At 42.2% G+C, this 15,990-nt stretch overlaps 1 protein-coding gene across 5 annotated transcripts in view; it reads right to left on the bottom strand.

Moving 5' to 3' along the window:
- Positions 1–15,990, bottom strand: part of Gosr1 (golgi SNAP receptor complex member 1) — a 36,744-nt gene that overhangs the window by 3,702 nt on the left and 17,052 nt on the right. For all 5 annotated transcript variants that reach the window (XM_034506197.2, XM_034506198.2, XM_076936280.1 and 2 more), the window contains 2 exons: positions 6,850–6,879; positions 3,663–3,745 (listed from right to left, as the gene is read on the bottom strand). In XM_034506197.2, the coding sequence (XP_034362088.1) occupies positions 3,663–3,745; positions 6,850–6,879 (113 nt within the window). The remainder of the gene's footprint in view (positions 1–3,662; positions 3,746–6,849; positions 6,880–15,990) is intronic.

Raw genomic sequence — 15,990 nt, 5'->3', positions numbered from 1 at the left:
CGTCGTGGAGGAGAGAGGAGCAATCTGCATTCCCAACCTGGGATAGACTCACCCAGCCAGTCTGTGTACGGTGCACAGAACGACGGAGAGTCAGTGGAGAAAGTAAGAGCAGCCGCCAGGATCCACCGGAGCTTTGGGCTTGGGCATGAGTGAGCTCTGCAGGGTAGGGGGCCAGGCCCCACCCACATCCTCCTTTCCCTGTTCTGTCCCATGCTCCTCTCTTCTCTCGACCCCAGGAAGAAATCCTCCTTGTGCTTAGGAATTGGGTACTAATGAATTATTTTAAAAATCCAGGTTTACTTTGCAGTGGCCAGCACACTGTAGCAGGGAAATGGGCTAAATGCTATAGTTGCTCTATTTGGGGAACATTTAAAACAGGGAAATTGCCGTGGCTCACACCTTTAATCCCAGCACTCGGGAGGCAGAGGCAGGCGGATCTCTTTGAATTTGTGGTCAGCTTGGATACAGAGCAAGTTCCAGGACAGCCAGGGCTACACAGAGAAACTCCATCTTGAAAAACAAAACAAAAATCAAAACCAAAGATATATATACATCACACACACGCACGCACAGAAAGAGATGAAAAATAAAATAAAGTGGCATCAGGAAACCTAAACTATGGTGGGTACACTCTTGCTCAGCTCGCTTGCGGACCGTCCCCCCTTGTTTCTAATAGTCTAACTCAGGAGTGAGACAGTCAGAAGCATTTATACTTATAGTAAACCAGCCATCCCTTGGCTAGTGGCTAAACTAGAAATGGGCACTGGTTAAGGCTGGGGGAATTAGTGACAGCTGTTGGAAAGCTTATGCATTTCCTATGGCCTTCAATCTGTGTAGCAGCCATCTCTGTCATCATACGGAGAGTCTACTCGAGGGCCAGGCTAACAGAGACAAAAGGTCTGTGCTAAGAGGGAGGAGACAGGGGAACAGCAGAGTCCTGCTGACCGTTACACGGATACAACCAAACTTGGCCCTCATGTTTGTATGGCAGGTACTGTGCCACTGAGCCATCTTCTAGGCCTTGAGCACACACTCTTCTGGAATGATGTGTGCTTTATTTGTAGCAGGCACTATGCTAGGGTTTGGGATACAGCTTCTTTAAGAGGATTTGGCGCTTAGGGAACAGATGCATTCAGGGAGAAAAGGCACAAAACACAATGGGAACAAAGCTGAAGGGACAACTCAGTTTTAACCAGTATGCAAACTAACCTAACTATCTAGTGCCACTTCTGTTTTTACTTTTGAGAAAGGGTCTCACTGTGTAGCCCTGGCTGGCCTGGAACTCAGAGATCTGCTTGCCTCTGCCTCCCAGTGCTAAAGGAATTATGTTACCATGCCTGGCTTCTATTTTATTTTCTATAGTTACATAAAATACTTATACATTCACTAAGTTGCCTCTGTTCTTGCTGGTGACTAAACTTAGAGTTTATAATAAATAAGTACCCCAGCTTCTTGTGAGGCCCAGGCAGGAGGATCATCTGAGTAGCTGAGTCTAGGTGTTCTTTTTTTTGTTTTGTTTTGGTTTTTGTTTTTTCAAGACAGGGTTTCTCTGTGTAGCCCTGGCTATCCTGGAACTCACTCTGTAGACCAGGCTGGCCTTGAACTCAGAAATACGCCTGCCTCTGCCTCCCAAGTGCTGGGATTAAAGGCATGTGCCACCACTGCCTGGCTAGATGTTCTTAGCAGCCTGGGTGTTGTGTAACTGTTTGCTCTGAGATTAAAACATCCCATTTTGCAGGGAGGTAAGCAACTCAAAGCAGCCTCAGGAAGTCCTTGAAACTGACAAGATTCACTAGGCACCTCCTTGCTGGAGTAAGCAGGGCTAACATGCAAAGAAGTCTCAAGCCCAGCTGAAGAAGACTCTTAAAACCAGACCAGCAACCTACAAGAGGTTTAGCCCACTGTCACTTGGAGAGGACGCTCTCCAAGCTGGTGAGCTGCTGCCAGTTGTGCACGATGTCCAGGTCCCTAACTTGTGAGCTGCCACCCATGCTGGAATGGGCCTTGGTGACGCAGTCATCGCACATGCCTGTTCCTGGAAGTGACCACAGTGGAGTTCATCAGTTCACCAGGTTGGCATTGATCGTGTCCATACTCTGGTCTGTCTTGATCTCCCTGTGTGGGGTGAGCGAGTGAGTGTATTGCATCACCCCAGAAACGACTCTGTATTTACTGACCTTTATGTGAGTTCTGGAGATTCAAACTCACACTGGGTGACAAGAAGAGATAGGGGGCTAGCAGAATAGTATGATGATTTCATGGAAAATATGCTGGAGGCTAGGGAGATGACTCAGTGGACAAAAGTACTTGCTATAGAAGCATGAAGAACTGAGTCCCCAGGACTTACATAACATGTCAATGCACAGTGCAAGCATCTGTAATCCTCATGCTCCTGTGGGGAGATGGCAGGAGAATCCCTAGAAGCTTAAGGGACAGCTATCCTGGGGTAAGCAAAGGAATAACAATAGACACCCTGTCTTACAGCAGGTGGAAGACAAGGACTGGCTTGAGGTTGTCCTCTGACTTCCACATGTGTGCCACAGAAACATGCAATGCACACAAAGAAAGATCATGGGAACTTAAAAGGTCAATCTCCAATTTGCCAAACAGTCAGGGCCCTGTGATTATAGGCCAGGCCACCTTTTTGAGCCTATTTCTTTTTGTTTTTTCAAGACAGGGTTTCTCTGTGTAGCCATGGCTGTCCTAGAACTCACTCTGTAGACCAGGCTGGCTTCTAACTCAGAAATCTGCCTGCCTCCCAAGTGCTGGGATTAAAGGTGTGCGCCACCACTGCCCAGCTGAGCCTATTTCTTTATCTGCAAAAAAAAAAAAAAAAAAAATCCACACTCTCTCCCTTTTATGAGCTGAGAGAACGCAGCATGGGTAGGGAGGGCAGTGCTGTGTGAACTGTGAGCAGACGTGGTTTGGGATGTGTGCTCTTACACTAGACTAATAACAACATTGATAATAGATTGGAAAATGCCAAGCAATACCAGAGATATCCTTTTTCTTAGGCAAATAGATATTAAGATAAAAGTGCCCTTAAATTACTATAGACCAGATGATATTCACCTTTTGACAATCACAAGTTCTTGCTCACAGTCGTCTGGGAAGAACTCCCACCCCTGAGCTTCTTTGACATAATCCTATTTTAAGTTGAGAAGCTAACACTTTAAAGCAGAGCTAAGAAGCAGGGGCTCTACTCTGCCCGGGGACTCGCGTGGTCACCACATTCTGCCAACAGGTACAGTACACCTGCAGTGCCCTTGCCCCTTCCAGGAACCTGCAACTGACTTGTCCTCCAAAGTGGCAATTAAACCACTGTGTGTGTGTGTGTGTGTGTGTGTGTGTGTGTGTGTGTGTGTTGGGGAGGAGGTGGTTAAGAACACATGCAGGGAGTACTAATGTGGAGCCAGAGCTTTTAAGGACAAAAATAATTTTGTGAATACTTTTATAAATGAAAATCTCTATATTGAAGTCTCTGGTGAGCTGTTCTCTAGAAATGGTGTTAAACCTAAGTTTATCACAAAGTACGGAAGTCCCCACACAATGCAATTGTTAAGGGCTCTACGACTACCAGTTTGTGATGTGAACCTCTACCCCAATAAAACAGAGAACAAAAGAACAAGCCCTTCATCCCACCAACATTTCACAAAGGATACTGGCCAGAGTGTTCATCTTGCTGTGAATTGACTTGAGCATCCCTCTCTGGGAAGTCATATTCTCTTTTGTTGCCATAGCAATGCTTCAAGAGAGGAGAAAAGAGACAATTTGAGTTGGCACAGGGGCACTACCTTGTTCAGTTCTTCACACCTCTAAAAGCAAACAGAAAGCTACAGTGAGCAACTGATCCTGGGATCAGCAGGAAATGGGTTTGAATCTCTGTCTAGCTACCTTCCCACTGTCTTTTTCTCACTTAACCTACTGTTACACAGAGTCTTGTTATGAGTCATCTCATGTTTTCTTCAGAATAACAAATGAAATGAGACAGTAAGAGACAAATCATACATTACAATGCTTCTTCAATGACTTAAAAAAAAAAAAACAACCACTAAAATAATTTTAATCAGGAAAAACTGTTAAGAGGAAAGCAAAGAAACAACCATTTAAAAAAATCACAACCATAAGAAAGGGGCCCAAGTCACACCCATGCTCAACCAGCTCTCAACATATAACAAATGGGGATTGAAAATTCTACAAGACTCAGTAGGCAGATCTCGGGCTTCACTAAACATACTGTGAAAGGAGAAGAACTGGTCTTTTACAGCACAGGCCACATTGATGACCTGATGAGATACAAGTTGATCGGCTAGCACTGCCAGGCAAGTATTTTCATGATCCACCCCAGACAGCAGAATCCTAGAGAGCAGCATCAGTGTCCACTTTGATAAATAACACATATGAGAGTGCTTTAGACAGTAACATACAAAATGCAAAGGGGCAGTTTTTGGTAGATATGCTCAAGAATCATTGCACTCATTTGAAATAGTCAAAGAATAAAGGACACTCTAAAACTTATTTTAAAAAGAGTCATAGAAATTGAGGAAAACAGTCACTAGATACAATTTCCTGGTTTATCTTTTGTAGCTAGATACCATTTTCTGGTGTACCTTAGACACATTTTCCTCTATGGAGTGACCAGGACAAAAACACTCACTCTGGGGGAAGGACTGTCTTAATCCCTGGTTCCCTTGAAGGCTCTAGGAGAGAGTGCCAGCCAGAGAGGCTACATAAACATTCTCAAGCAAGAGACCTACAAGAAAGCCCTGGAGCCTGACAGTGAGAGGCTGTGGACCTGGGAGTCCTGGGGCTGACAAAAGGGACTCTGTTCCCTTGGCTCCTGTGCTTGCAGAGAGACTTAGAGGCCCAGGGAACTCCAGGCTGGCTACTGGTGAGATGTTCAGCTCCTGGAGTAGACAAGCATCTAGGCCATCCATTGGTGATAAGCTGCTGGGGGCGTTCATGGGCAAACACACACACACTGGATGGGTTAAGCCTCACAGAACAAGCTGCCAGGTGGTTTATTGGAGACGCTAGAGGAATGACAAATTATTCAAAACTTTAAGAGAAGACAATGAGTGTGTAAGGAGACACATAGAAGGATATTTACCGAAGTAATTAAAAAAAACAGCAACAAAAATATCAGAAAACACCCAGTGACCTCAAAAAACAAAAGCAGAAAGGCTTAAGTTTGACAAAGGCTGTTTGGAAAAACCAAGGAGTGGCTGTCTAACGAGTGGTCAGGAAATGGAGAGTTCCTGACAGGCAAACAGGCGACGTAAAGGAAACAGAAGGATGAGACTATCTTTCATGATGCTGCCAGGAAGACCTGGGCAGCTATCTGTGGGGCACTGGCCAAGGAAGATGAAGAAAGTTCTGTGTTGCTGAAGTGAACACATACTGGTGGTATTATAAATGGTCAGTTCCTTAAAAGAGGGGCAGTGATGAAGGCCAGGCAGAGTATCATGAAGACCCTAGAATCCAGGCCACTGCTTAGGAACTGAGGCCTCAGCTTCCCAAATGCTGCAGTATAGGCATGTGCCCGGATATCTGGCTCAGAGGATCCTCTGAAAGCACGTGGAAGAAATGAAAGTAGGAGAAGAAATGGAAATTGACCAAATTCCACTTGAAATCACAACCAGGGCCTTGAACTTGAACACTCCTACTTTAAAACAGGTTTATGGTCTTATAGGAAATAAGAGAATTCCAGCCTGCAGTAAGGGCAGCATACAGGCCTCTGGCGTTTGACAGGGAATCATCATTATCTCATATGCACTTGACCCACAGTGGAGAGGCATTAAAAAATAATTTCCACAAAGCACTTTGTATTCCTTGGGGACTAAATATTATATTGTTATTACCTTGTTGAATATGCATGATTTCCAGTACCACATAAAGTCTATCTAGACACACTTTCCTATCTACCCCACCATCTGGAGTCGAGCTGAGTGAAATATAGGCTGTTATTTCAATTTCAAATATTTAAGAGATAAAATGTAAGCTTCATATATACAATGCTTCAAAGATGATAAATCATTGATATGTTTACTGGAACTTCAGATTCCTTGCTACTATTATAAACTAAACATAATTACCTATTTTTGTTTGTTTGTTTGTTTTTGTTGTTTTTTTTTTTTTTTTTTTTTTGGTTTTTCGAGACAGGGTTTCTCTGTGTAGCCTTGGCTGTCCTGGAACTCACTCGGTAGACCAGGCTGGCCTCGAACTCAGAAATCCGCCTGCCTCTGCCTCCCAAGTGCTGGGATTAAAGTCGTGCGCCACCACTGCCCGGCCATAATTACCTATTTTTAAAAATTAATTTGCTTTGTATGTATGAGTGTGTATGTGCATGTGTGTGTGCATGTGCCTGCATGTGCCACAACACACATGCAGAGGTCAGAAGATGGCTGTTGGAAGTTGGTTCTCTCCTTTCACTAAGTAGGTCCCAAGGATCTGGTGGTCAGATTTAGTGGCAGGCAAGTCCATGAGCCATCACACTGTCTCGGAGCAGTGGTTCAGTATACATGCTCTGGCCTCAGAGCTGTAAGAGACTCTAATTAGGAGATCCGAGACTCAATATTAGTTACTGGTCATGTGACCACAGGTAAATCCCATAATTTCTTTTTTGTTTTGGAGAAGGAATCTATTGATCAATGTCTATCTCATAAACCTATTACTAAGACAATTAAATGCCCTTAGAAAGGAAGGCCACAGCAGAAATGCATTACTAGCTAGTAAGACTGTCATCACTTAAGGAGCATGGCTTGACGTTCACTCTAGCGAACAGGGCTGGCTTGAACTGATCAGTAAGTGTGCAAACACAGCAGTGAAGTAGCACAAAACTACTCTTACCTTATTGTTTCTTCTATCAGACGATCAGAGCTGAAAAAGAAAGTTAAAAATCTGAATTACTATGAACAAATATTTAATAGTATTTCTTATTTTTCTATGTGTATAAATTCTATAGCCATTTTTGTATATAAAATAATTACAATTTTTATTTTTAGAGCATCTAGAATCCTGAACTCTGAAATTAATTCAGCCACACGTGAAATAATTTATATTTTGCTTTTATCAGCTTAAATTTTCCAGGTTTTGGTGTGTGTGTGATATTCATTATTATTAAAGTCTGGCTAGTTTTAATGACAGCATCCAGGAGCGAAAGTTAAATCTAGATAACTCACAGTAGTCACCACTATCCATTCAAAAGGTAAAAGTTATAACCAACTTGTCGAAGTAGATGACAGATGTGGTTCTGATGCCTCTAATTACTATCATTCAAACATCAGAATTTCTTTTTTTTTGGAGAAATACGGGGTTTTTGTTTGTTTTAACTAAATTAGATCTCAGCTCCTGAAACTTTAGAATCTAAGAATGTGAACACAGACAATAAATACGCACCTCTGTAGAGTACGTATGTCCAGCACCTCACACCTTGTAAGAAACAGTCACTCCGGGGAGAGATGTACAAGAGCTGAGTGTGGTAAGGGGCAACTAAACCCCAGCGAGCACAGAAACAAGTTCTAGACACTGTCGTTGTCCTTGGAGTAGCACAGAAGTAAGTATTTGCATTTCCCCAGCTACTTCCTTCCAAGAGTTACTGTTAGTTTATAAAACAGAACACTGAGGTTTCAATTTAACAGTGATATAAAGGTCACTGAAGATGAGTTCCATAAGAATGCCAAAAACACCCTGCATAAGTTCTACAATTAAGAATTTAAAAGGTGAGGACTGGAGAGATGTCTCAGTGGTTAAGAGCACTGCCTGCTCTTCCAGAGGTCCTGAGTTCAATTCCCAGCAACCACATGGTGGCTCACAACATTTGTAAAGAGATCTGATGCCCTCTTCTGCTGTGTCAGAAAACAGCTACAGTGTACATAAAATACATAAAATAAATACATAATACATACATAAAATAAGTCTTAAAAAAAAGAAGAATTTTTAAAAATAACAAAGACAGTGATTAAAAGCCAGATAATCTTGGAACTCACTACGCAGGCATGCACCACCATGCCTGGCTTATTTAAAAGTATTTAGATCAGCCGGGCAGTGGTGGCGCACGACTTTAATCCCAGCACTTGGGAGGCAGAGGCAGGCGGATTTCTGAGTTCGAGGCCAGCCTGGTCTACAGAGTGAGTTCCAGGACAGCCAGGGCTACACAGAGAAACCCTTGTCTCGGAAAACAAAAAAACAAAAACAACCCCCTCCCCCCAAAAGTATTTAGATCAAACATTTTGGTAGGTAAAAGAAAGACTTTAGAGTCAATAGGTGTGTTTAACTATAACAGAAGTGGAATGCTTCAGAATTCAATTCCCACTTATTTTCTGTTCTATGAATGTTTAAAAGGACCAAGGACTGGGGATGTGGCTCAGCTGGTAGGCATAAGCTGAGCAGAGTGGCACATGCCTATAATCCCAATACTTGGAAAGTGGAGGCAGGAAAATCAGAAGCTTAGGGTTATCCTAAGCTACATAAGGAGTTCAAGGACAGCCTGGCATACTGAAGACCTTGTCTCCAGCAAACAAAACCAACAAGTAAGCAAACAGAACTGAAAACCTTTAAAACCAGATGAATACCAGCATGCTATAAAACAATAAAGAAGCACCTTCTAATTGGCTTTGAATCCTCTTACATATTGAGTAAGAGCTAAGCAGAAATATAAGAATATATATATTTATATTTTCCCCTTCACCCAACCTACGGTGAAGGTTCAAGCATGAGGCTGTCTGAGCCCATCCCATGGACTTTTCATGTCATAAAGCTCACAAGAGATGATCTAAACAAAAGCGGCTTGCAAATGCACAAGCCTACAGGTATGTTTGCTCTAGATCAAGGCACTCTGATGTTTCTTAGCTGCTCTTTAGTAGGCTCTCCTTTTATTCTAAAACATTTCAAATGTATGTTTATGTGTGAGCTGAGCATATACAGGTACCGTGGAGGCCACCAGAGGGCATCAGGCCTCCAGCTGTGAACTGAAAGCAGTCCTCTGAAGAGCAGCTTTCTATCTCTAATCCCTCCTAAGTCTTAACATAAACCACTTACATATCCCAAAGTCTAGTTCAAAAGCTGTATCCTTATGAAGCTTCTCCAGATGCACCTGTATATATAGGCATCTAATTCTTTACATTACATTATGCCCTCACATCAACTCATTTGGTAATATTTTGAGAAGCTGTTGAGTCAGAGCATTAAGTACTTCAGATAGTATGTACAGCAGTGGTTCTTAATTCATGGGTGGCTCATGGCCCCTTTGGTGGTCAAACAACCCCTTAACAAGGGTCACCTAAGAAAATCTACATATCAAATATTCACATTACAATTCATAACAGTAGCAAAATTATATTTTGAAGTAGCAATGAAAATAATTTTATGTGCCGGGCGGTGGTGGTGCACGCCTTTAATCCCAGCACTTGGGAGGCAGAGGCAGGCGGATTTCTGAGTTCGAGGCCAGCCTGGTCTACAGAGTGAGTTCCAGGACAGCCAGGGCTACACAGAGAAACCTTGTCCCGAAAAACCAAAAAAATAAATAAATAAATAAATAAAGTTTATGGTTGGGAGTCACCCCAACATGAAGAACTGTTAAGGGGTCACAGCATTAAGAAGTCTGAGAACCACTGTGCTACAGAGACAGAAAAGGTTTCCACCTAAAGTCTTAATGAAGACTTGAAAACAAGGGCTCTCAGAGGGAGCACGCTTGTTTACGCCTCCTCTAAGCAGCGGGTCCCAGGGTAGAGAATGAGTTTCATGCATCTTTGATTCCCCAGAGTCTAACACAGTACCTAGCACACAGGAGATACTCATTAAATACTTAATAAATGAACAAATAAACGAGTAACAGATATTTCTAGCATTAATAAAGTAACAATCAGGATTAGCACTGAAATAATCCTTAAAACCTTTAGACGTTTTCCACAGAAGTATACATACACACATTTTTATAATCATAGTTTTATAATCCCACATTATGACACTACCTCAATTTGCAGTCTTTTCTTTAGGAAAGTCATTGCCAGCTGGATAGTGGCAGCGCATGTCCTTAATCCCAGCAGTTGGGGGGCAGAGGAGGCAAATCTCTGTGAGTTTGAGGCTAGCCTGGTCTACAGAGCAAGTTCCAGAGGTACTTTTTTTTTGAGGAAAAAAAAACCTGTCTCAAAAAAAAAAAGTTGTATGTCATTGAAGACAGATTTTATTTCTTTATTTCAAAATAAAGAAAAATGAGTTGTATATAATAGCTCCATATAACTGTAAACCAGTTGTAAGGAAAACCTATAAACCTAGTTCTTGGAAAGTGGAGGCAGGAGGATCAGAAGTTCAAGGGTCATCCTTGGCTAACCAGGTCATTGTGCTTTGGTATTTATTACCATTGTAAATAACTAGATCACCTGAGACAAATTATCTCTAACAGGGAACCTTGAAATACCCCATAACAGCCACCAGTTGCCAACCACTGCACAGTTCAAGCTTGTGGTTATTGATTGGTTATTGTCCCTAGGATTTCTTCAATATGTAGAAGCTAAGGTGGGAGGAGTAAGGAGAGGAAGAGGAGGAGTAAAGGGAGGAGGAGAAGGAAAAGGAGGAGCCAAGGGCGAGACAGAGAACGAGAGAGGGGACATGGAGGCTGATGTTTGCCTGTCTGTAGCAGTCAAAGGTAGTTGGTATATCTAGGTTGGGTACTGGGTTACACCTCTGATTGTAAGGGCATCTTGTTATTGATTATTACCAAATATATAAGCCTTTGATTAATCTTTAAGCATTAGAGTCTCACTTTTCTACTGGGCCTGCATGGTTGGCGGGATGGTCTGGGCAATGCCCAGCCTTGCAGAGACAGCGTGGAAGATTGGCAGAGTCATCTCCCAGGCTGGTGTCTCATGGGTGGCAGGGCTGGTGTTTCTGGCTGGCTGTCTCTAGCTGCTGCACGCATGTGGCCTCTGGCCACGTGGTTGAGCTAGGCAGAGCTGCACCCGGCAGCCAATTTTAAATAATTACTACAATATCAATATCCAGGTCCCAGATTTTCACTTCAGAACAGTGCTGTCTGAGGATAACTTAACTGCCACCATGTCCTTCTTGTTACAATGAACCGGTATCTCTGAAACATGAGCCAAACTAAGTGTTTTGTTCTCTTTAGCTGTCTGGTATGTGGTCCTAGCAATGATGAACACTGTTATCAAATATGTGTTCTGTAAACATTTTCTCTCTGCCTATGTTGTTTTCCTTGGGATAATTAGTTCATACATGCACACACAAAAGCAAAGCATATGTATACATGTGCATAAGTTGTCCCACTGCAGCTACTACGTGAATAAGCAGCAGCAAATAAGAATGTAGAGCCGAGGCTGATGTAAGCTTGCTGTCCAGAAGGGCGAATGTGACTGTCAGGCAGCAGATGAACCCAACAGCAGCCCCACAACAAATAACACTCATGTCTATTTCAACAAAACTGTAGGAGTTAATGGAGTTCATAAATACTTGAGAAAGGAAAGGTCAAGTCCTTAAATGCCAGGATTTTAAATCATTTCACTCAGAGATGTGTACCTGACCATTATATAACGTGAATTCTGTGATACTTATTAAACAACCTACAATGTAACCATACAGAAAACCTTCTAGAGACTTATTTTTATATTTTAACTACGCTTATTTATTTGTGCATGTACATGTGCCTCAGTGCAGGTGCCTGCGGAGGCACTGGTTCTCCTCTAGTTGGCGCTACCAGCCAGCAGTTGTGGACTCCAATGTAAGTGATGAAAAAAAACTTCAATCCTTTGCAAGAGCAGTATGCACGCTTAACTGGTAAGCCACCTTTCCTGCCCCACAAAAAACTTTTGAGATAAAAACCACTGCTTATTGTAAAGGTCACTATATTATGATAATTTTTACAAAAATGGTCACAGTCCATTAATAGAGCTGGAATTTCATTTTACTAAGGCAATCCCAACTTCAATTTCTATTAAATAAAATTGGGGGCAGGAGTTGTTCAGTGGGGAAGAGCCTGCTGTGCAAGCATGGGAACCTGAGCTCCATCCTAGGACTACATAAGAACACAGCTGTGGTGTGGTGCACACTTGCAATCCTTGCACTGAAGCAGCACACACATGCACACCCCACTCCCATAAAAAGGGTTGTGGGGTAGTCCCTTTCTCTTTTAATACTTACTTTTCTTGTCTTTTAGCTGTGAGCCTAGCCTTCAATGGCTGAGCTATCTGTACAGACCTACTATTTACTTTTGTTAGTCTTACATATGTGCTATATCTTCATATGCAGAAAGGGCTGACAAAGCCTTGGGCATGCATTATTGTAGCAGTGTTGTTCTGTCTATGCCATCAGATCCACTTTGAGGAACAGTACAGAAACAACAAAGTGGAGGACCTGGGATCAAATCTCTGTGGGTTCCAGACCGCCCTGTACTACATACATAGTGAGACCCTGTCTCAAAAAGGAAAGAGAAAGTCTACTGGTGACATAGCTAGGTTGGTAGAGTGCCTGCCAAGCATGTGTGGAGCTCTGGGTTCAATCCCCACATAAACTAGGCATGGAAGCACACACCTATTCAGCACTTAGAGTACTGGAGGATCAGAAGTTATGGTCTTTGACATCACAGTGTGTTCACAGCTAGCTTGGGATACACAAGACCATGTCTGAAACAAAACAAGACTACCTAAAATATTTCTGCAAAAACTTTAGACTTGACATGGCTGGTGAAATTTAAAGTTAAAATGTCAAAACCCTAAACACAAGCCTATAGTGTCATATGAAAAATAATCAACAGTTAAAAGGCAATAAAATAATTCTTATTCATAGACATGGCTAGACCAAAAGTCACACAAATAGTTAATGTGGCCATTCTCAATCTTACCCACTAGGCAGTCAATAGAACAAGAACAAAACCGTCATCAACTAAATAGCATATATGCTCCATCTTATTTAAGTGTGGCAAGCTCTGTACAATGGCTCTGTCTCTGAAAAGTTACCGGGAATGAATTGTTTGTAAGTTTAGAACATTTTCAACTTTATAAAATGACTTAACTTCCATGGCACTCATCCTTACGTAACACAGCTCTCGTTCCCTTCTAAAAGTGGAAAAACGAGAAGTCATGTAATGTACTTTTCAGAACAATTGGTCTTTCAGTTCTCTATAAAATCAGACCATGACAGTTTCTTGTTAAAAATAAATATAAAAATTGAAAGAAACGCCGGGCGGTGGTGGTCCACGCCTTTAATCCCAGCACTTGGGAGGCAGAGGCAGGCGTATTTCTGAGTTCGAGGCCAGCCTGGTCTACAGAGTGAGTTCCAGGACAGCCAGGACTACACAGAGAAACCTTGTCTCGAAAAACCAAAAAAAAAAAGAAAGAAAGAAAGAAAGAAAGAGAAAGAAAGAAAGAAAGAAAGAAAGAAAGAAAGAAAGAAAGAAAGAACTCACAGGGAAGGCAGTGAGTGATGTGTGGGACAAGTACCAAAATGTTAGGAACTGTGTGTTTAGTAAAAGCTGTACTACTAAACAGTTATGAGGCTGCGGCCTATATACTCTCCCACTCTTGTTTTATCAGTACATAGATGCTTAAGACTTACTAAAGAATTTAAATCTCCCCCTCTCTCTCCTTCCCTCCCCCCCTGTAGTATATGCACATATGTGTGCAGGTACACATGCACATGTGAAGCCAGAGGAGGATATCAGGTGACCCCCTCTCCCACTCTCTGCTCTATTCCTTTGAGGCAGGGTCTCTCTGAATCAGGGCTCATGTTTTAAGCTATGTGGTGGCCAGCAAGCTGCAGTGATCCTTCTATCTGGGTCACAGGCACATGAGAGACCACACCTGACTTACAGGTGCTAGATCTAAATCCAGGTCTACACAGTTGTGTAGTAAGCGCTCTTAGCCATAAGCTATCTCTCCAGCCCCAGATTTTAAATTTCAAAAGGATTTCAAAAGAAATTCATTTTATAAAACAAAAGATAACTGGTTACATGAATAATTATTTTCTATAGCCCTTAAAGTTAATTTCATATTTGTATGTGTATATTAAGTATTCAACAGAGAATAATTGAATGAAACAAATAAGTTTTCTACACTAGTGTACAATGTATATTCATGTTTATGAAAACAAAATCGACAGCCTTGCTTACAACCACTGACTCATACAACACCTAGGTATTAAGTGTTAATGGCATAACAAGGGCTGGAGATCCAAATATGCCATAGTAGATGAAGTTCTCCCTGATGAAACTTATATTCACGGAGGAAAGACAGACCACACACTACGCACTGTCATAGTGCTTCAGGGAAACAAAAGGCAGCTCTGTTAAGTCATATCAAGGGTGGGCTAGCTGAGTTAAGAGAATTAGAAAAGACCTCCTTGAGGAGGGACAAGTGAGCACAGAACCTAAGCAAGCTATCTGAAAGAGTTAAAAAAAAATTAAAACAACTGAATAAAACAAAGCAAAAGCACAAGGAGGACGACAGGGACCTATCTTAACCGAGGTGTGGTCTGTTACCATGTATCATAACGCTAAATACTGGCCCCAGGGTCTGGTTGCCTAGGGGACAAGGAAATCTTTAAGTACACCAAATGATGCTATGTAACCCTGCCCCCCAAGTTATCCCTGATTGGTCAATAAAGATGCCTACAGCCTGTAGCTGGGCAGAAGAGACAAAGACAGGGATTTGGGTCCAGGGCTCTGGGTCTGAAGCACAGTGGAGGAGGAAGAGGAGCAAGAGGAAGAAGAAAAGAAGAGGAGAAGAGAATGAAGAGAGAAAAGAAGATGCCATGGGATAAAGGATCACAAGAACTGGCCATGAGGGCTGGCCAGCTGGAGTAAAAGTGGCCCAGGTAGAACATGACAAGTGACATCTCAGAGTTATTGGCAGGGAAGTAGACAAAATAGCGTAGAGGGTTGACATCTGTCCCAACTCTAGTGCTGTCTAAAGTTGGTGTCTTCTATCTGGGAACTAAATAATCTAAGGTGGAGCAGAAGCCCCCAATTGATATTAATTTTAACTACAACATATATGGGAAAGGAAATAGGCCCAGGTGGCAGGCAGCTGGCTCCAAAGAAACAAAGTGACATAAAGCAATGGTAAAATGACCAACCCCACACGGAGGGCACTACAGGCCCAGGAAGCTAACTCATTTGAGGGATTGGGGAAGAAATGAGTGTTAAAGTCAAACCTCTCGGTAAATAGATTGGGTGAGGTTCTGCTTAGGCACACTCCGCCTCTGCTTACAGTCTGTAGTCTAGCAGAAAACAGAAAGCCAGAACCGATGCTACCAGCCAGCTGAGACATCACTGGAGCCCTGGGCATGTCACATCCTTGCTGGAAGCCCTCCAACTCCTCTGGCAAAGGATGATTTGTGTCTCACACTGAGCTGATTCCAGTGAGCCACCTACTGGCTCAGAGACATTCAACATCTTACCCTACAAATACCCACACAACTTACAACTGGAAAATCCTACCACAAAGGAAACCCGAGATGGATGGACTCACCATTAAACCCTATAAGGTAAGAAGGAAACAACACCAAGTCCGCACAAACTATTTCAGAAAACAGAGAAGGGACATGACCCAAGTAACTTAAAATAGACAGTATTACTTGAATCAAACTACACGAAAACATTTCTAGAATAGAAAACTATTATATATCATAAGAATAATTTGGAATTCCTTAACATAAATCCAGCAGTTACAGAAAAGAAATATTTCATGACCAAGTGGGATTCTAGGTATTCAATACCAGTTTAAAGTTTGAAAGTCATGTAATTTATCACATTACAGTAAATAAGGAGAAATATGACTGTTCCCCTCAATAGCTACAATTAATTATTAATTTAAAAACTGAAACACATTCATGATAAAAACTATCAGTAAGAAGGTGCCTGGAAACACTCACCTCAGCAGCAATAAAACAAAACAAAACCAACCAAACAAACAAACCCCCCTCCTTACACCTAGATCTAAGTTCCTTAATAACACATGCCAATAAAAAACCCTGAGGCCG

Source organism: Arvicanthis niloticus, chromosome 6, assembly GCF_011762505.2.
Source record: "Arvicanthis niloticus isolate mArvNil1 chromosome 6, mArvNil1.pat.X, whole genome shotgun sequence".
Taxonomy (NCBI): domain Eukaryota; kingdom Metazoa; phylum Chordata; class Mammalia; order Rodentia; family Muridae; genus Arvicanthis; species Arvicanthis niloticus.
Note: the sequence above shows the minus strand (reverse complement) of the source record. Positions and strands in the feature narration are given on the sequence as shown.